The sequence below is a fragment of the Pipra filicauda genome, unplaced genomic scaffold, assembly GCF_003945595.2.
Source record: "Pipra filicauda isolate LSUMZ 115617 unplaced genomic scaffold, ASM394559v2 scaffold402_size659489_pilon, whole genome shotgun sequence".
In the NCBI taxonomy this organism is placed as follows: Eukaryota; Metazoa; Chordata; class Aves; order Passeriformes; family Pipridae; genus Pipra; species Pipra filicauda.
In genome coordinates, this window is record NW_024104535.1 from 410,050 (window position 1) to 432,443 (window position 22,394).

The 22,394-nt window shown below is 38.4% G+C and overlaps 1 protein-coding gene across 3 annotated transcripts in view; it reads right to left on the reverse strand.

Annotated features, from left to right (window-relative positions):
- The window catches only part of PIEZO2 (piezo type mechanosensitive ion channel component 2), a 295,169-nt gene that overhangs the window by 108,476 nt on the left and 164,299 nt on the right, over window positions 1-22,394 (reverse strand). For all 3 annotated transcript variants that reach the window (XM_039385318.1, XM_039385319.1, XM_027744595.2), the window contains exons 6-7: window positions 12,873-13,083; window positions 10,027-10,240 (exon numbers count right to left, since the gene is read on the reverse strand). In XM_039385318.1, coding sequence (XP_039241252.1) covers window positions 10,027-10,240; window positions 12,873-13,083 — 425 coding nt within the window. The remainder of the gene's footprint in view (window positions 1-10,026; window positions 10,241-12,872; window positions 13,084-22,394) is intronic.

Here is a 22,394-nt window from a genome sequence, read left to right on the forward strand (position 1 = left end):
GTGACTCCAGTATCTTTTCATCCCAATCAGACAGCTGAGCATCTGGTACAGGAAGGACTACCAGACAGGACAGCGAGAAAAAGATTAAATGTGGATAAAGCTGCAGAAAAAATTGCTTTAGGGCTCCTGCCTGATACCTTAGCCAGAGTGACTACTTCAACATGATCCTTCCTCACCTGGACCAGCATTGCCATTGCTTTGACAGCAGAAGCCTTTACATGTTAGGTAGAGTTAGGCAAACAGCTGTTTGTTCTGTCACTAAAATAAAACTACTGTAATGCAACAGGGTTGTTTGGGGTTTTTTTCACAAACCGTTTCAGCTACAGACCAGAGCAACCCAGGGAGCATGGAGGCTGCAAGAGCTGAGGCAGCACTGCTGGGATGAGAGGATGAAGAGAGAAAAGTCACCTTAGCAGAGGAGACTGGTTGGCACCAGTGATTTGCCACCTGCTCCTCTTCCTCATGTACACATACCCTTCCTGTGACTATACAGGGGGATGAAAAGCTCTGAACAGCACCACCCAAACTGTGTGAACAAAATTTAAAATTTTTGATGTTTAGTTGGAGTTTCTACTCAGAGATGAATGTAATGAGGAAACAGGTCCAGGCTTCTAAGGAGTCATGTGGAAAGCAGGACAGGGAAAACCAAAGGCATGTTCAGACACTTGCAGGGGCACAAAGGCTTCCCCCTGTGAGAGGGTGAACTTGAACACCTCAGCACTAAGCACAAGGCACAGCTTTACCAAGGCACAGCTTTACCAAGGCACAGCTTAACAACATCTTTCTGCACCAATTAGTAACTGAAGGTATTGGTTTTTCAAAGTGACTTGGCAGAGCTGCTGAAAGGAAAGGAGCCAACAGTCTCACCTCAGAAAGTCTCTCACAGGCAGAGCAGGGAACAGTTTGCTCCCAAAACTCAATCAGGTAGTACAGCCCATGGACAGCCTTGTTCTTCTAATCTCAGGTACTGGGAGAAGGACAGATGTCTTTAGGTCATTGAGAGTAAAACTTCAGCAGAAATCATTTAGGAAGAGGGGACCATGCTTAGGTAACCCGAGTGACTATCAGCATTTAGCAGGGTGGTGCAGACTAGAACATGCAAGCAACCTGGTACAGTAACTAACCATGCAACTGCCTGCCAGCCTGAGATTTACTGTTACTCTTGTAATAATGTGCAGAAAAAACAGAAATTGTTTTAAACTGTAGCTTCATACTCATTTTAACTTTGAGATAACTTGGTCTGTGATCTAGGACTCAGATTGCAGCCAAAAACTTTGGGATTTATTCCAAGTTCTGGCTATCTCAGGGGGTTATGTGATTCACCTAACTTCTTTGTTAGGGAATTTTTCCACCTTTGAAAAAGAGGTGATGATACTTTTCAGTCACATTGGGACAGTCTGCTAGGTTCGGTGATGCATGCAGAGGATAAAGAGATTTTCCACTTACTCAGCTGGCGATGAAACAGATTGAAAAAAAAGCAAGAGTGATTGATACCTACATCAAGAGATAATGCAGTAGAAAGTGTGAGCAAAGAAAATATTCCTTTTTAGCAGTGAATGCACTAAGGCAGAACACAAGCTATGATTCCCATTTGGTTTTAAACATAAAAAATACAATAGCAGGATATGGGAAAGAAGACAATGGGATAATGAACAATTAGGCTTGGGAAATGTGTGAAAATTGCCTAATTCCAAAACAAAAGCGGTATAGCAGCTGATTTTAAATTGGTTATAAACTGAACATGATTGGCTCAGTTTTTATCAGCAAGTTCCAAACTTCAGCTAAACGAACATAAATAAGAGATTAAGCACTTCCACTCTGAGTGTTTAGAGAAACTGAATTAGACTGCCCCTGCACAGACAAGGGCTATTTCCCCGGTGTGTGCTTGACCGAGGTTAGTCCGGACTGCCTTTTGTACTTTCAAGGAATGTGGGATGATTCATCTGTCAATGTTGATACACTGAGTTGAAAACACAAAGTGCTACATAAGTGCTAGAAGTTCATCAGCACGCTTTCTGTTCATGCCAGAATACGAAAATAAATGTCGAGCAGACCTTAGGAAAATGGTAAAGACAAGCTTGTAATGCCAAGAGAAGTTTGGTGAATATAATCTATATTTCCTAATGCCATAGAGCAATAGCAATACAAGTCTGGTAGGAGGAGAGGGCTTGATGTCTGTCTGTCCCTTTTCTGTCATTGTTTTCAGGTACTTGCTTAATGATCATAGCATGCAGATCTGTGTTCTTCAAATAATAAAATGAGAAAATTAAAGGATCACTTTTTCACAGTCATCCTCTGCATGCCCACACAGGACAGCCTGTGACAGACAGGGGGACTCAAGTGTTGTTGTGGGGATCAGGCACATACAGGCACATGATGTGTATGGGGGAGTGGAGCGATCCATCTCTCCCTGACCATGAGTAAAACTTCTGTTAGCGTGTAGGCATGCTGATCACACAAGAATCAGCTGCCTAAGTGGATGCAAAAGTGGGAAGGCTATGTTACAAGACTAGCTGCGCAACCAATTCAATTGAATCAGAATCAGTAGGCAAGTTTATCACAGTACATCAGCAGTTTTAAAATCTTTGTCATTTCCCTCTGTCCCTCTTGCCTTGATATTTCAATATGTTCAAGAAAGAGATACCTTTGGCTGTTCCTACAGCAACACACAGCTATTTGGGTGCAGGAGACATCCAGGAAGTGGCAGTTCACCAACATTATGTCATGAGAGGATGACTGATTTTTATGTTTGCAGCTTACACTGAGTTTTCAGACACAACGTGTTCGTCACTGGGAGTACTAAGGCTGCCCTCTCCCCACTAATGGAACCCGTTGTGGCCAAGGCCAGCCCCATCAGGCTGCCAGGGCACTCACCAGTGGCAGGTTTGCCACTGCAGCAGAACACAGTTCGGAAACTGGTCTGTCCCATGTGCAGAAAAATATTGTTTTTAAAAGGTCTTAGCATGTGTCTCAGTTTGCATCCCTTTCAAGTCCATGGGAAGACAGAGGGACGTAAAGCACCAGTGGTGCAATTTCAGTAACATGAATAAAGTTGTTCCTGCTTCTTCCAAGGCTAAATTTGGCACCTGATGCAGGGTGGTGGTTATGGTGAACTCTGAGAGCTACTCTGTGGAGATGGAAGTGGGAAGGACTGCTTTCCAGACAAATGCTGCAGTTTACTTACTATTTCATCTGCTACTTTTTTCAGAGAGTTTCAAAGTTGCTTGGGTTACTGGTACAAACAAGAATTTGCTCATTTTAGAGAACTGCAGTATGTAGCAAAAAGAGATAGTTATTGATAATCATGTAAAGACCAGCAAGGGCTACAAATTCTTGCTGGTAAAGCTGCATAAGTTTACACCAATTTCTCTCTTGTCACCACTGGACTTCTACCAAAACCTGAGGTAACCATTTTAAATCAATATTGAGTACAACTCTGCTATAAAGTGAGCACAGCATGAACATTTATTACATGCCTGCTGATGAGTGAATCTCTGAGGAATCCCTCTAAATAAGTGTTGAAAGAGGTGAATTCATTTTGGATGACTCTTTGGATGCCCATGTGGCAGAACTAACTCGTAAATCGCACAAAAGAGAGTATTTTTGCAATGCTTCCAACGCTTTCTTGCTACAACTGTTTGGGAACTCCACCACTGGTTCTCCTATCACATTTGGATAGGAATGCTATCAGAATGGTTAAAACTGTGAGACACAATAACAGTCAAAATCATATTAACCTTTTTCAGTCCTGAAAAAAAGCTCAATTTATAATTAAGTTATGAGCAGGATTCAGTAAATAGGACTCTTTCTTTCTCAATCATCTTGACCAGTTTCTAACATAAACCACACCAACTTGTTACAGTGAAGTAAAACAGTAAAAGGGAACTATAGAATATGCAAGGTTTGTTAAGAACTAGTAGACCTTCCCCTTAGGAAGGAGAAACAATCAAAATGGAGAAGGTTAAAAGATTTACTGTGAAATTTCCAGCACTCCTTGGATCACCTAATCAACTGTTCTGCCATACTGTCATGAAATATGGTAACTGCTCACCAACCATAGTCAATCTTTTTTGGATACCAGATATACATTATTAGGTAGTTAATTAAAAAAAAAAAAAAGAAGACTTGCACAGACTCTGATGGTTAGTTGATAGCAAATGGCCTGTTTATTGTCTAGTATAGAAAGATTTCCTAGCATGATATTGAAAAACCCATTTTGTATGGTGCACAAAATCTGGGAACAAAATATCTTTTGCAGAATCATACGATTAAGAAGAGAACTTAGAATCATGGAATAGCTCAGGTTGAAAGGGTGCTTAAAAGATCATCTTGTCCAACCTTTCATGGGAAAGGGAGCCCAGATAAGCCCACCTGCCCTGGGCCACCTCATAGTTTAGAAAGAGATTATAAGAGCAAGGATGATTATTATCTTTCGTTGACGGGAGTCTGAACTTGCATTTCTAAGCTGTTTATAGAATCATCCACTTCCTTTGCAAAATAATTTTTTAAAAATGTAATTAAGCTGAAGCTGAAGTTCTGAGAAAGCATATAGGCTAAATTAAGTAGAATTAAGTCTCCTAATATGTGGTACATTACAGAACTAATGTGAAACTCAGCTGCAAAATTTCTGTGAGAATACGGTCAATTAGCTAACACCTCTTCCTCTGCAAGAGGGAAATAGTGACTCTCTAGATTAATCTGGTCATTGTAACCAACATGCTGGCTAGTCTGGCATGGTTTGGAGCATGCTCTGAAGCTACAAAGTGTGGTTCTGTTGATAGAGGATGATGGAAACAGAAGAAGGGCAGTGTGGTGTCTTTACATGGCAGTTATCCAAGTGTCTGGACTCTGCCCCGACAGTGGGTGCTGCAGTACCATGGTGGTAAGTGGCTAAGAAAAAACCGGGCAGAAGCCATGAAAGATGCTGCAGCCAAAGAGCAGCTCAATATAGGATACATAAATGAACTTTAAATACTCCAACTTTTCAAACGCTGACTTATGACCAAGTTAAAAGGCAACCCCCAAAACCTCAGAATTTCATGCAAGGTTAACAATATTCTGCCCCTCAGAGTTGAGTCACCTTTGAGACAGGTGCCAAAGACAGGTGTCTGCAGCAAGGATTAACAGTGGCTGCAGCTCAGGTTAAACACGTTGCCCAGCTCTTGGCTCCAGTGGAAAGCAGCAGGAGAGCAGGAGATCAGTGCCTCACCCTACAGAAGCAAGACACTTCCAACAAGGTAATCAGTCAACTACATCTTGATATTTTGGCAATATCTGCTCTCCTGATGGGATTTCATTAGTACCTTTAGTCCCTAATTTACTAAAAAAAATTACAGTTGGATGTCCCAACCTGATCTGACAACTCCAGGAATATTTTTCAGACTGTGCTTAAGCATTTATAAGCCTGGTTGAACAGAGTATTTGGGCTACAAAATATGAATCTATAAAAAAGCTTTCATGAAAGTTGAAATGGAGGATTTTGGACTGGAGTCATCTCAGATTAATCTGAAAACAAACTGAATATCGTATATCTACCATCTGTAGCAAATATCAATGCAACACTCTCTTGAAAAATAAAACAGTCATTTAAGCAAGCTTATTAATAGTTACTGTAAAATCTATTTGAAAAGTCTTGTTTAAAGAAATTTATAGACATCTTTCAGATGAAAATTTCCTCTTGAAAAAAAAACAACTTACATTAGACTTCCCAGCTCAGATTGCAATAAAGCAATCAGTTGTGTAATTAATTCCAAAGTCTCATTCACTTAAGAAGATGTGAAATAACATAGCACTGTGAAATGGATGACACTACCTGGACTTCTAGGTTTGCCTCACTTTGTAAGGGTGATGCCTTCCCGTAGATGAAATCATTTGTATTTAAACTCTTTTGAACATTACTTGCCTGAAAACTACAGGCAATACAAGACAGACCTAAACTCTAAGAAAGCACATAGCTTTTAATTTATATTGGATCTTTAAATGAATATGCTTATAAGCACAGTTTTGGACAGGAATAACTTTACTGACTCAGGATAAACCTCATGCCACTGCATTGATCCTATTTCTTCATGTTGGCAAGGCCTTATCATTTCCCCAATTACATCCGTTTGCCAAAATAAACAATATCAGGAAGAAAGGAGGCAGCAATATAAAAAATGGCAAACACATTAATGTGTATCTTTTCAGGCTGTGACACTGTGTACACAATTTCTAAAGTAATTTTAGCTCATTGACTTGTTTTTAACTTAGGTGAAAAGAATTTTATGGCAGAAATACGATATTTTTGGAATTTTGCTTTAAGTGGATACTTCTTGTTATTGTTTTCCCATCTTCATAATTCACCAGATTTGCGATATGGTAGCACGCCAACACTGAATATACCTATTATAAATTAAGTTAACTGAGTGTGGACATTTTAGTTGACAAGAGATCAGCTGGTAATTAACCAGTGTAACCAGGTAAATCCTACAAGCTCTGTTTCCAGCATGCCTACCTCCAGCACACCAGCTATACTTCAGACTTTTCAGTACCCTATATATTTCCAATCTTCAGAGCGCTCACTCGACGGCATTTCAATGTGTCTTTGTGTTTATGCCACTTCTATCTGCCTAAAACAGAACCAGAAAGCCACACCAGGAGATCTGAAACTTTGTAGGACATTGATGCTTTCATGTTTATTTACTATGTTGCTATTAGTATGGCATTTGCTACACTATGGCAAACACTTAGGGCTTTGTTATCACAATATCCTAAATTAGGGGGGAAGTACTTTGTTTGCACAATCCCATAAGGTTTCAGGGCAAATATATGTAAATTCACCATATTTCAGTTTATTCCTTTGAAGAAAACTGCTTTCTTCTGGTGACACTCTTCAGTCACTTCTTACAATCACAAGTGCTGAATTTTGAGTTGAAGTTATCAAAAGGAAGGAGTAGCACAAGGATGATGCAAATCTTAGCTGAATTATACTGTTAACTTGAGAATTTTCCCACTTGTTTGGGTATAGTTTAACTTCATTTAGTCTGAAATCAATCGATACACTGACAAGCTGAATGCATTACTATTCAGAGAAAACACATTTTTTATTGATCAGAAACCACTTGTACATTTCTTGTCAACTTGAGAACTCAAACCCAGAAAGGAGCTTTTTAAAACACCGGACTTACATTCTGCTAAGGGAAACAATATCCACCAGCAGTCCAACAGGAGTAGTTTTCACATCTGCCCTTGCAACTGAGGAGAGCTTATCTTGGGGATCAAGCTTTCAAAATTTTAGAGAGAAATAAAAGTCCTTCTTTTGTATGGAATCATATATTTAGGATGGAAAAGACCTTTAAGTCCTCAAAGTCCAACCATTAAGCCATCACTAAATCATGTTCCTAAGCGCCTTGTCTACAGATCTTGTAAATATCTCCAGGGATGGTGATTCAACCACTTTCCTGAGCAGCCTCTTCCAATGTCTGATGACCGTTTTGGTGGAGAAATTTTTCCTAATATCCAATCTAAACTTACCCTGGTGCAGCTTGAAGCCATTTCCTTTTGTCCTGCCACTCATTACTTGGGAGAAGAGACCAACACACACCTTACTACAACCTGCTTTCAGGTATTGCAGAAAGCGATAAGGTCTCCCCTCAGCCTTGTCTTCTTCAGGCTTCTCCCTGAGTCTTCTCCTCTTCAGAACAACTCTGGTTCTCTCAGCTACTCCTCATAAGACCTGTGATCCAGACCCCTCACCAGCTTCATTGCCCTTCCCTGGACATGCTCCATCATGTCAATGTCCTTCTTGTAGCAAGACTTTGGGGAATCAAATTCTTTTCTCGGCATATTATTTACCCATGAAAGCCACTTACTAGTATTAATGGGAACTCTGCATATTTAGCACAGCTTCAAACCAAGATGGTACATAAAATAGCAATGTATCGATTTTCTTCTAGGATGAAAAATGCTAAAATATTTTTTTCTGCACCATTCCAATATATGTCTCTTGTTTTTCCTCCTCTAGCCACTTCTTATATATCAGTCCAACTCCAACCATTAAAAATCATTAGTGGCTTTTTCTCACACTAAGATTTGCGCTTCCCATCACTGAAAATACCTGTCTTGATGCTCTTCAAAAGCATCTCCCTGAAAGTAGATTGAAGTAAATCCACAACAGAAAGAACTGTCAATAAAGAAACATAGAAGTCTGCACCTTCTGATGCCACTGGTGTTTTCTATATCCAAACATGATTTCTTACGTAATTTAGAACATCGGTCCCTCATACGATATCCTGTGTAAAAGGCAAAGTACTCAACAGTACTATTTCAACAGAAAGTCTGCAATATTTTCTGCTTACAAAAAGCTCTGTACATACTCTGAAGTCCAATACCAGGCCTTTTTTTAACCCAGACTCTGAAGGTCCTTTTCCATTTTACACTGAGGCAGGGGCAACTTCCTTGCAATCAGATTTTTTCATTTCAAAAATTAATGACTAAGTTAAAGTGGCATATTGTTACTCAATGAAATGTTATCATAAAATGAAAAGTCACACTATTTAAAAAAAATTAAATTACTAAATGCAGACAATAATCTTGAGACTAAATTAATTGAAACTTAAAGTAAATAAAAATATAGGAATTTAAAATTAATAAGAAAAAATACTAGAAAGGAAAAAGGGACTTCAGGAATGACGCATATGAAGGGAGTTCCACATATTCTAGCAAAATGGTATGAAACACATATTTCCTTTCCTTGAGAAACTGTTATTGCTGTCTGGTGCTAAAAATTGTGAGTTGATATCTTCACAGTCAAATAGTTGAGATTTTTAAAGCCATTTCCCCTTTTCTTTTCTTTATACAGGAGAAAGTAATATAAAGGGTTTAGAGAAGTTGTGAGCATTTCAGCTCCTTGGCACCAGAAATCATCCATTCTCCTACGTTGACCTCTAGGTGGCACAAAAGAACCTAAACTAAGCAAGTCTGATTTTTCAGGCGTTATGCCCTCCCAATCAGCCTCATCAAGTCACCAATTACGACATCACAAAGCACACACATCTATAACCTGTACTAAATAGAATATCAAATAAGTACTAAAGTAACAGCTACCGCAACTAGACAGCTCTATTTTATGGCTTTTAATTCTGCATTGAGATATTAATTGATTCTCCACAGCACATCTAATTTCCTTTCACCTTCAACTTATAATACTTAAAAGGAACAATAAGTTTACTAGAAATAAAGTTAAGGTTTACATCTAGTTTAATGTAAGGATTACTACAACATTAAAAATACATACAATAACCCTCAATTTTCCTGATCCATCAGGAAAAAAAATAGTAATGAGAAAAATACATCCTTTACTTCATCTTTTTTTAGATTCTAGTATGTGAAAAATAAAAGGGTCAGTAAAATCACAGCAAATCAATATTTACTGCAGCAGTACCTAGAAATGCTGCTCTTTTACTTTACTGATGTAGCTGTTGCTATGAAGATAAGACCAGTACGTCCTGTGTGACCAGGGAGACTTTTTATATTAACAGTCTAATATTATGCACAGCACAGGAAGTACCGCAACAACCCTTGCCCCTTAAGGCTAAGGGCTTGTATGCCCTTAAGCATACAAGAATGACACCACATAGTTAAGAAACTATAACATTACACCTCAGAGCATTTATTTTCTTCTACCAAAAAAAAAAATAAAATGTGCATGTGTACACTGCCCTTGTATCAATGCTGCTGCCTATTTCCTTTATCTCCTCTCTTAGCCAAATCATTCACACTCAAATCTCACGAACACTTTGACCAAAACCAAAATCACCTTCACCTCCTGACCTGCTCCAGCTCTCTGCATGCAACTGCCCAGGCTGGACTTTCACCACTCTATCATTCAAAACCATTCCATCCGAAATGCTTTGCCTTCCAAGACTGAACGTGAAGCTATGTGTAAAATTTGTCAAATAATTATGTGGAAGATCATTCGCACCAACATGTGATAACAGGGCACTGCATCGTGTGCCCACAATTAAACAGGAAAGGAATTTCTCTCACCTGGCATAGAAATCTTTTGGTGGAACAACCTCCTGAAAGAACTGTAGCTGGTACAGGTAAAGTCCAATCAAGTGTCCTGCACTGAATATAGCCATTAATACACACAGACAGCTGAATATCAGCGGATCAAATGCTTGGCAACAGGACCACCATGTGCACAGGCCCAAAAATACAAAGAAATACACAGCTGAGGTCAAAGACGGCACCATCATACCTGTAAAAATAAAACCATGGAGGGTTGGAAAAGTGTGGGAAATATCAGCATTTGTTACACCTTAAGTTTGAAATGAAGTGTATTAAAAAATTTAACCCAATTAGATTTATGCTAATTATTACAATTATACTAATTATGCTAATTAGCTCTAAAGATTGCTATTAACTTTGAGACTAGAAGAGTAGGATTTTTTGTTTGTTTTGTTCAATTCCCTTTTACCATATCTTAGAATGCAACCGCTCTCCAGGCTTTCTTCTGAGAATCTTTTCTATGTAAAAAATGTTTCATAAAGCATGGAGGAAAACAGAAAGGTGGCTGCGAGGACAGCTAGCACAGCCCGAGACCACAAGTGTATGAATTTTAAGTACAAGATACTAAAATGTCATGATGAATGAACAGTGCAAAGCCTTCTCGTACAAATCTTGAGATATCTTAACTTGTTAAACCAAAAAAAAACCCTGATTCATATACTGAAAGTAAGAGATTTAGATAAAATCTACAGAATAATCAGTAAATGTTTGATTTTTTTTTCACTGTTAACTCCTAGAAACTTGTTATTTACATATGACAAAGTCTCCGCTGTCTCACACATGTATGTTGTTTTTGCTATTGCTTAGCTGAGTATTGCACTTGTGAAAATGCCTAACTGGTAAAGGAGACCTGATGCTCTGAGGGTAACCCACAAAAGTAAGTTAGGAAGCAGGAAAGACATACATGTCTAAGAGAAGCAACTATGAGAAAATGACAAGAGATTGCAGACAGCACAGCAGCCCAGTGGACTCATTTAAAGAAATGATAACAAAGCTAGCAGGGGGGCCTGCCTCAACTTATTTTTAAGCTTTTTACTAGTATGCATCTAGGAGCCCCCTTCCTCTGGACAGACTTGCAGGCTCCTCGTGCCTCGTAGCTCCAGTGTGCCTGCTGGCCCTGCAGCTGAGCCCTGCAACTGAGCCAGCTACTACAGCAGCAGGAGGATTTGCCCCTTGCCAGGTGCTGGATTGACATGTCTATTGGGGGCAGTGCTCCAAGGGTCAGTCCCTGGTTGAGCTGAGTCCAGGCACTGTAAGGACTTGTACCTACAGTCATTTTCCTGAGCTCCACCATCACATCTTTCACATCATACTTGAGACCAAGTCTTTAACCTATGGTGCTGTAAACCCAGCAATTTCTGCCTCGAGCCTGAAACTATTTCCCTTGTTCTTTCTAAGAGACACTTTGTCTCTTTATTTAAACACTTTTGGAGAAGGAGAATCCACTATATCCTAAACCAAGTTTTTATTATGGTCAATTACTCTGGCTGTGAAAAATTCAAAACTTATTTCTGGTCTGAAATTGCCTAGGTTTACCACCTAAGTGTTGGCTCCTATTATCACTTCTACTAGATGAGGTATCTTAAAAAATGGTATCGCTTTGTCAGTACTTTCAGGTTGCAGTTAAATCACCCTTCATCTTTTTGGCACGGCAAATAAGGAAGTATTTAATTTATAAGGTTCACGGTCTCTCTCTGGAAAACAGGCTTCTCAGACCTCAAGTCCTTTTTGTAACTCTGAACAACCTCCCGGTTCTTGACTTGTATTGGAGCTCCACAGGCAAGCTGCCCATCAACATTCAGAAGAAATTGTTCCCTGTCACTGCTGCATGATCCTTCTATTTCACCTTTCATGGATGATGTTCACCCATGCAGAGTGGCATCAGGTTTTCGAGTTTGTTTGGTTTTCCAGTTTTTTTTTAATCACACCTCTCTTCCCTCATGTCAGGCATCATGGTGATCCACTTATTTTTTTCCCTTTTTAGATTTCATTCTTTGCATTTGGCTATGTGTAAGATTGTTAGACAATCTTACCTTAAAGAAAGAGTCTGCCTTACTAAAGGGGCCTCACCTGACCAGTCCCTGTCATTCAGTATCAAACATTTTTGTACTCTTGTTTTATACTTCTTATACTGGTATACTTATTCATTTAGTATACAGTTATACTTTACATGTAAACACTCCATTCAAACATGTGAGCCAGCACATGAAAGCTAATTTACAACTCCATGATCCAATTTTGAATTCAGTGATTACAATTTGAATTCAGTGATTTGTACACTTCCATTCTGGTTGTAGCTGACTATGTGGTGCTAAGTCAAATGTGTTATAAAAATGTTGGCTACATCATATCAAAACAACTACTTTTACTGACTCCATTGAAAACCAACAGGAAGTCTGCTTATTAGTCTTTTTACACACTACATGGTCAACTGAATACTCTTTGCTAGTTTTTCTTAATGAATACAGTTCCTTTTTACACTTGGAAGTGATGGAACCAAATCTATAAATTCACTTTAAAAAAAAAAAATATATATATAAACATATAGTCATTAATAATATGCCCCCATTCACCATTTGAATACAACAGCAACTGTGAAAGTCATAAACAGAATAATAGGGCCACACAGTATCAGTACAAAAAAATTAAGCAACTCAGCATATTCTGATACCTGCCAAAAATTCAATTTAAATAAAATCAGCAGCAATTTCTTTTCCCTTAAAAATTTCCATTGTTACTCCCACAGGTACCAAAGTGCTGAAACTCATTTGTTAAATGTATAATCTAATGGGCTCCTGAGGAAATTTTTCAAATGCACCAACCTGCTGAACCAAGTAAAATTGTAACAACAACTTTTCCAGTGGTAATTATCATGTTGCCAATAAACTCCCTCAGTCTGGATGCTAGGGAGGCAATTCTACGCAGCAGTTTTAATTTCATGGTTTCCTCAAATTCTGCTTCTCCACAGTCTTCGTCATCCAGATCTTCTTCATACATCAAAGCGTCATCTGGCTCTAATTTTTCTCTTGCAGCCTAAAGCAGAAGGAAGGAAAGAAAAATAGAATGCAAAAAACAGAGAGAGGGAGACATAAAGGAATTTGAAATTAAAAACCACACATATATTATTTAACAATGAAGTCTTCTTATAACCCTTGACTATCCCAAGCAGTGAGAGCTAAGAAAGATGCACTAAAGCCAGAGTTGTGCATTGATGGCTCCCACTTCAGATCTGCCTCAAAATAAAAGGATGTTAAGCATTGTCTCTGAGAAAGGCTGCAGTCCTCCCACATGTGCACAACAGTCTGCTTTTTCATTTTTACATGAACTTTAGTTTGGTTAGTTCAGCATTCTTAGCAAGATAAGCATATTGTTATCCACTATCTTTTAAATGCCTCTTTGCCTCAATGGCTTCAGTTATAAGCTCCAGTAAGCACAAGTCCCTTCATGGTTGATGTTGCTCAATAAATGTCAGTTTTCAAACCCTTTTGCATTAACCCTTTCTCAAACTTCAAATGCAAGACCTAGAATGGCACGAGTAAGAGTGATCTGGGACAGGGCAACAAGCCCTAAAATGAATGGACAGATAGCTCATTGCTGACTGAAGTTTGAGAAAGAAAAAATACACTAAGCACAGAATTGGGGAGACAGTGAGAAATGGTGAGATTCACTGACAGTGAAAGAAAAGGTGAAAAAGTGAGTAAGAGAGAACTAGTGAAAGCTTGAGTGATCTACAACAATTTAGCAGAAAATAAGACCAGTGGCTTAGAACTACACAATGGAAAAGAGAAAATAAGGAAACATGTAAAGGCCCGTCATACTTAAGCAGTTTGTTAGGATTTGGCAGTGGTTTTCACCATCAAGTCTCCATCGTATCTTGGAGACCAGAAGACATACACAGCTATTGAGTGATGTAGACTAAATCATCAACCCACAGTGAGAATCTGAAGGATTAGCAAGAGGCCCCCACAAAGACACAATTTATGGAAAAATTAGTCATTCACAGAGATGTAGGGGCATATTAAAAAAAAAGAAAAAAAGGTAATCGTTTTGAGCCAGGTTCTCATTTGGTGTAATACAGAATAGCTTCTTTGGCACTAATTTAAACTTGAATTAGCTAACGTTAGTTCTAGCCAAGCCGTATCTCTCTGTGTGAAAGTAAGAAAGACAGACTATTGGTATTTTTCATCAGAATAGCAGTTTTATATTTATTGGTGACCTTTGGCAGAAAAAATTCCACACTGACAGATAAGATTGCAGTAGGAACACATGAACTCTCAGCCGACTTAACCAAATTCTTCTGTACCATTACATTATGTGGATTCCCATAGGAATAAAATTCCCTATAGACTCTTTCATTTCACCTTTAAGCTTGTTGCCAGCTATCTTCTCTTACTTTAGAGCTTTCACATCGTTGTGAATGCCCAGGGAAGAAAAAAAAAGCCTACTTATTCTCAAGAGTCTCTATTTTACAGACAATGAAACATGTATTAAATACAGCAGAGGGCTGATCTGGGAAATCTACCTTTCTCTTTGACTTATCACTATTTCACTAGCTATACCCATTTTAAATGGAGTACAGTAGAATTTTAATTGCTTTCTTATTGTCACCATTCACTTATAGAGCTCTCAACATAGGAATTATTAGATCGTTATGCAAAACAATAGAGAGATGGCAGCCCAAACATGCAGTCCCCACATTTCGAGCCATGCAGCACGAAGAGGTTTTCTGTCCATTCATCACTGCTGCTCATATCTAAGCTCCTATCTAAAGGATAGGAGCTTTCCTATCTAAAGGATAGGAAATATTAAATATTCAGAAACAATGCTGACAGGGGGCTGAGCAATACATTCTGCCCTCACTTTCACCTCTTCAGCTGTTTCAGTGAGAAAGTTAAATAATAGGCAAAAGTTATGATCATTTCTGATTGTGTTGTAATTACTAGATTAACCTGCTCCTCATCCAGTCCTTTTGGGCCCAATCCTGCTCCTCTTGGACCGGGTCTAATGCTCTGTGCCTTGAGCTTAATGTGACCAGTGAACAGTGAAACCTTCAATAATCTTCAGATCCCAAACAAAGAGAATGAGTGAGACTGGTGGACATTTAAAGGTTATGAAACAGCATGCTTACTATACATGGGTCTAGGTGATGGAGAGCCTTATTTCTTCAGCTAGTGCCTTCAGGTTGCTGAAGACAATATGCACTAAAACACAGACTTACTTAAAACATGTATGGGAATAATTTCAAAATAAATAAGTGATTTCATGGGAGGTTGTCAGGATTCACATCTCTTTGAATACTGTGAATCTATGTTAAACATGAAGACATGATTCATATATTTTTAGAGCTTAAGATTGCTGATATAACACTTAATTATACAGGAACAGGAAATAAAAGTCTGAAGAGTCACAAAAGAAGACAATAAAATATTTTCCAAGCAGAAGACAAAAATATTCTTGTGGGAAAATTAAATATTTTTAAGTATGAATTGGAGGAAAACACAAATTACCTTCAAATAGCAAAATAAAAAGGAGGACACAGAAGCAAGGAAACCACATAAAAACATCCCAGTGAAAGGTGAGACTTGATATCCTTTTCTGTCTCTTACCCTCACCTGCCTTCCAAACCTCAGGTGCCAAATTCCCAAATGCACATCTTAATCTCCTCAAAATTGGTCTTTGGAATTTCTATCCTAATTAGGACCATATTATTTTAATTTTACCAGGCTAATCACTCTTGCTTCATTGATCTGAAGAACCTTTAGGCTACATTTTGCCTTAAGAGTTCAGTATTAATAATCTAATACTGACACATATGACACAGCACGCCCAGGGAGAAGCACTAGAGAAGAGAGTGTTTCACTGGGCCAGGATATAACTAAAGCTGAGAAGGAGATGATGGTGCAAACTTTCCATGGACTGAGGCTTATTCAAGCACAGCTAAAAGCTTGCAGGTTGATGAGTTACCAAACAGGTTAACTTTTTTCCATTTTTATTTATATATGAAAATATTAATTCCAAGTTCAAGAATGAAGTAAGAACATCACAAACGTTCACAGGAAACGCAGAAAAACCTAATTCTGGTGTCACTGAGGTCATCAGATGTAGGAAAGAAAACTTCAGCATTCAGAACCCCAGCAAATACCAAACTGATTTCCCAAGTTTTCCTTCTAAAACTGCAAAAGTCTGTCTGGAGTTGGAGTTCTTCAATCACTCTCCTCAGTTTAAGACAAGCTAGCAAATGGGGTTATCAACAACAACCATAATACCCCACATAGCTTTTTCAGAACAGATACATGTTGTTTTGCAACTTTTCAGCACACCTGGAATTATCAATGATAGGCTGTGCAAGGATTGCCTGGTTTCAGAGACCCAGGCTTTGCACCAGCATAATACGTGCAAGAGGTGGGTTAAATTCCTCATCTCTCTTCCCTATCTGCAAGTTCTTTTAAGGATAATACCATAGTTCTTAGCCTTATTCTGTCTGTGTCATTCATGACCCAGTTAATGATTATTTCAGTAAAAAGACTATGATAGTCAAACAACTATAGATTTGACTTTTTTTTTTTTGTGTATAAACAGATAGGTTTGTAAGTCAATATCCAAGATGAAAGGCCTTCTTCCTTTCCTGAAGAAGCTGAAAGGCCATGTTCCAGCATATGTCAAAAAACCAAACTTTGGATTCCCCCACTCTCATATTCACCACCCTCTAGCTGGATTATCTGGGCTGGCTTTCCAGTTTCTCACATTGAGCACTTCAAGTTGCTGAAGGCAGGCAAACAGTTAACAGTTTTTACATCCAACATGGTGATAATGTGCTTGTTGTTTTAACACTTTCAAAGGATTAAACAGCCATACAAGTAGGCGCTCATCACAGAACACCATTACTCCAGTCAGACTGTTTTGCAAAGCTCTTTTTAACTATGTGGATTAGTCTAAAACTACAAAACCATGTTACATAGGCTACAGTTAGAAAAATACTTTTACTTCCATAATAAATTACCTATTATGCAATTACAGGATCCCTGTGGATGCTGATTAAATCAAATAAATTTCTCCATTCAAGGAGTATAGAGCATTTGTGAAGCCGTAAACATGTGTTTCCATGACCTTTGCTCTGCAGAGCAGGGCCTCAGGACTTTCTATAAACAAACTAAATGCAGTTTAGGTTTTTTAGCAATCATGTGGAAGTCCCGGGAGTATTTATTGTACAACACTTTTTTAAACTGACAAACTGAGATAGAGAACAGGCAAGAAAACAGTACAGCTCCTGTGGCAGCTATGGCAGCTACTATTGTGGCCAGGGCCAGAATGTCCATTAGCTACTTTGGGGGTTGCTTGTTCAACATCCAACTTTTAAATGTTTCATCTGGTACAGTATAAACACTACTGCACAGAGATATCCTCTAGTCCCAGAGCTGTATTTACTAACAGGAAGCCTTAATTCTAACCTAAAACCCATTCTTGCTTCAGTACACTTCGTACCTACGGTTAATGGTATTGTGTCTGAAAACACAAAATTGCTCCTTTATTGACTTTTCAATTCTAGAGGACACATAAATTAAACCCTTCAAAAATTCAAATAATGACAGCAGCACAATTTAACTAACCAGAATTATTACAACTAAGGATATGCAAGCCTCAGAATGGACACAACTTCTATCCCCGTGAATACATCGCATTAATTATCGAGACCTCTCAAGCATGCACTGCTAAGCTCACAACAGTAAGTTCTCATGTGAGTTCAGGTGCTCCTTCCGTCCAGTTGGCTCATAAATGTTGTAAAAATAGCCTCTTTTCAGTATTTTGACATTTCCTCACAGCCAGAACCAGGAAACAAACAGAGAGGAGTGAGAAAATGAAAGCTGAGTGAAGTTCACCAAGCCTTACCCAAACAGCTACAGGTACATAGGTTTGGCAGGAGGACGGAGTGATACATTTTGGTACATCATTTGATTTCTTGCAGGTGATACAAGAGATGTGCTATCATGGTCTACATTAGCATGAAGGTGTGTGGTTTGCTTGCAGAACATAGAGTTGCAACTGCTTTGCAAGGATACGAGAGTAAGCAAGCCATAACACAAGCCTCATGGTCTCTCTCCTTCTGCCAATGTTAATCTTCATAAGAACTTTTCTAGCTGTAGTATCCCAGACCTCAGCGCAGACTTCTAACCCCTACTGCTGACGGCCACACCAGTTTCTTTAAAGTGGGCTGGATTGTCTTCATGCTGCCCCACAGTTTATGTGCCCTGAGGCACACACTCACAGCACCCTGCTAACACTGCTACTGTAAAACCGTGATTCTCTCACTAAAATAACACTTCCTATAACTATTTCTTTCCCTCTAATCAGGGATCATATTTTTATTCCATACCTGTGATAAAGCAGCACAGATACTATTTATCAGACATCTTTTATATGACTGTTCAAGCCATTACTATGCCCAAGTTTCTGAACTACCTTCTCATTTCAAAAAACCCATGTAATGAATGGCTTGGCTTAGGAATGATCTGAGATAAGCTTTTTGATTCAAATATACCAGCAGAACAATAGAAATAGACTCTCTCTCTCATACTGTTTTAGTTCAATTGCCTCCATCATAACTAAGGTGCTGCAGTCAACCTATTATTATGTGACTGAGTTCATACTTTTAAGTTTCCTATAAAAATAGGAAAAAAAGGTCTCCAACCTTTATCTTTAAATATGAGATACTTACAACAGTAGGAGGATTTAATTTAAGTACTTGCCTTTAGAAGCAGGACATACATATGTGCATATAGAAAAAATAATCAAAATAACACAGTATTCTTTAGTCAGGCACAGCTGTGAGCACAAAAGCCAAAGAAGAAATTTAACCACTACTTCTTTTATCATCAAAGGAACTGCAAGCTTTTAATGTGATATAAATGATTGTGGTTTTAACCTGTAGTCAATACTAAACCATGTTAAGGCAATCATTTATTGAATTTCCAATTTTGCAAAAAAGTGTAGAAGAACTCCACTGTTGTTCTGAAAGCATCAGCATGTGAGAGAGAAGCAGATGTCCCTGCTTTTCCTGCCACAAAATAAATTCAAACATTTCCACATAAACAATTACCACATGTAATTCAACTTGATCCCTACAGAAATGGGGCTGCTTAGCAAGAGCATCTCTCTAAGGTCATCTTGTGCAAGGCACATGGGATGCTCAAAAGGGAGTTCAGGCTGGTCTACAGAAAGCCAGAGGGGAACACCACGCTACACGCGCATGGGATTGTGAGGGGAGGGAAGGCTGCGGACTGCAAGCCAGGATAGAAAAAGAAAACCATCTGACTTCAGGGAAAGACCCTGCAAAATGAGCTGAACTAATCAAGTGTGAGACTGCAATGAACATTTTGGTAGGTGTGCATTAATGAGATAGAGCCTTTTTGGAATTTAAACAGTTTATTTTAATAATTTATATTACTCAACCGAATTACTGGAGAGAAAAATCCTAAATTAACTTTAAGTCATATAGATCTTAATGAAAAAAATTATCACTAATACATCTTAAGTGTGCTAAAGCTTAGGTAATATTAGATAAATTTGTCAGTGATGTACTATCAGAAATAACTTTCAACGTGTTTGTAGTGTTTTATAGTAATGAATGACATACATACACTTCCGCAGTAAAATCTCCTGTAGGAAAGAGTCATTCATTACAAAAAAAAAAGAGATCAGCTATTTACCAGAAGCACATAGGGACAGAGGCATTAAGAGGAAATGAAAAATAAATTAATAAAGAAAAGCACAGTTCTGAATCACGATAACAGGAAGGCAACTCATTAAATCCTGTATACAATAGATATTGTACTGAAAGGGCCAAAGATTCTTTCACTTCCCAGTGTACCCATTGCACCTGAGCAAACACCAAGTGATTTCAGCACAAAACTCAACTTGGCCAATATGGAAACACAGTTTCACATCTTGACTTCAAAAAGCTGTCAGGCATGTAAGCCAAATGCCAAAGAGAGAGGAACTCACAGGCAGAGTTTGGTGGTTTGTTTTGGGATGATTAAACGCGTTTTTTCACTGAAAAGGAAATAGGAAGTTGGGTTATGACTATAAGGCACAATTCAGTACAAACTCTAAGCTAGTGCAGGTATAAGAAGCCACATAGCACCTATATGGAGTAATTCCTGGCTCAAGTAATATACACATTGTACCATTATGCATATTCCTAAGAAGGACAACAAATAGCCCAACCATGGTGCTGTGGTTATTTTCAGTATTGCCTCAGCTCATACTGAAGTGGCTTGTGTACTTCACCAGTACCACCCTGAAGAATTTCAGATTACTGGGATGAACAAGAGAATGCGACTTCTAATCTACAAGACGATCCAAAACTACTGGTCTTCTTTCGTCTTGCAGACCAAACTTTAAGGAAAGATTCTTTTTTTCTTTTCCCCCAAACTATCAGAGAAATAAATGCTAGAGAAGAAAACAGTGTATTGAAGCAAAAGAGCAGAAGAACTAAAAGGGTTATAATAATGCAGCGATGAATACACATGCAATCTAAATTAGATGTTTTCTAACCAACAGAAAAGCAAAATTACAGAACGGGGTCGTTTCAGCAGCAATGGGATGAAGAAAAGTTGCCCTGTTTTCAAGACAGTGCTTCCTACCTTCCAGAGGGAATTGTGTGATACAGCTGCCTGCAATAGCAGCAGATTAAATTCTGTGAGCCAAGAGATTCCTTCTTGTGCTGTTATTCATCACTTAGGCTGTCCAAAGGCACCAGTATTCCAGGATTTTCAGCTCCTGGTTAATAACTCTGTATCTCAAAATTTGGAATGAAGAACTGTTATTAACCTCGGTGAAGAGATGCCACAAGAAAAATTGCATCATGGGATGTTTCTAACCAAAACAGGACAGGTGCACACTAAAGTTTCATGCCGAACAGGCTAATAGCATTTGGTGATACATAATGCACTGCACTGTGTAGTACTATGTAGCTGTAGCCTGCTGCAGTGTAATTACGTATTTGTGTTAAGACTTATCCAAAGACATGTGCATCAAACCAAGAAGCTAATGTAACTTGTAAACTTTTGACCCTTGTTAAGATGAGATGCATTAGAATTGTTACCGAGGGAGGCAGCTGTGTAAGGTCTGGCAAACTTCACCACTACAAACATCAGGAGCAAAGAGATAAGGGAGCCTCATCTACCCGTTTTGAACCAGAGAAATAAGGTATTAAATCCTACTTACACCATGTTCAAAGCACACTAAGACCAAGCAGGTTTGGACCAGTTCTCCAGAGGTCAGAATCAAAGAAACATTTATAACCAATTGGAAAAGGTAAGCCAATGTTGTGCTAAATACAGATGACAATGAGAAAAAAAAAAAAGATGAGAAATAAAAGAGGTGTCATCAGGGAGCTCAAAGTAGCCAAAAAGTTCCAATCTTCTCTAAGAAGTTCTTTTCCACAATATTTCCCACAATAGCCATAATTTTCTGTCTCTGAAAAGAAGCAATTATTGAAGGAGAAGAAGTTGCATATGGGAAGACGATGTTTAGAGACATCAGGGTCAAAGTGTTCCACATCAATGAGAGCTAATCAGGTCAGGTGAATGTTTGATTCTGGTAAAATCAAATTAAATTAAGATAAACACAAAACAATAAATCATCTTAGGAGAAATAAACCCATCACAGGCTTTAAGAAAAATGTCATGGTCATGTAGACAGGGTCATGGACACCACTGTAAACTGCTCAAAGGAGAACTCTGCATCTGAAGGAATGAAAAATGGCAAGGGTCTAGCAACTGCAAAGACTGGGACATCAGAGCTTTCTCAGAGCTGTGCTCTAAGCTGAACTAAGTATCCATATTACACAGGACATCCAGGTAGGTGATACAGCAGTAGAATTGTTCAACCCCCAAATCTCTGAACCTCATAATGAATGTCATAACACTATCATTTAAATCTACAATAAGACCTTGCCTGAAATGCTGAGAAACTGATAATCCCTGTAGCTCAAATGAATATTGCAGACCTATAGCTTGTTCAGAAAAAAAAACCCTAATTAACATGACAGAAGAAATTGGAAAAAAAAAAAGAACAGAGATTGCTTACTTTTAAAAGGACAAATATGGAAGATAATAAATACATTTGATTTCCCTTAAACTATCTCACTCTGTTTAATAACATGTAATACAAGAGACCTTCCATAAAATTAAACAGTGTTAAATTCAAAATAAAATCAGAGAGCACTTATTAAATTGTGGAAGTCCTTGCTTCATGACGCCACTGAAGCCAAGAAGTTAATGAGGTTTTAAAAGGGTCTAGGTAATTATATGTTTAACAAGATAATCCAGAATAGCTATAATTAT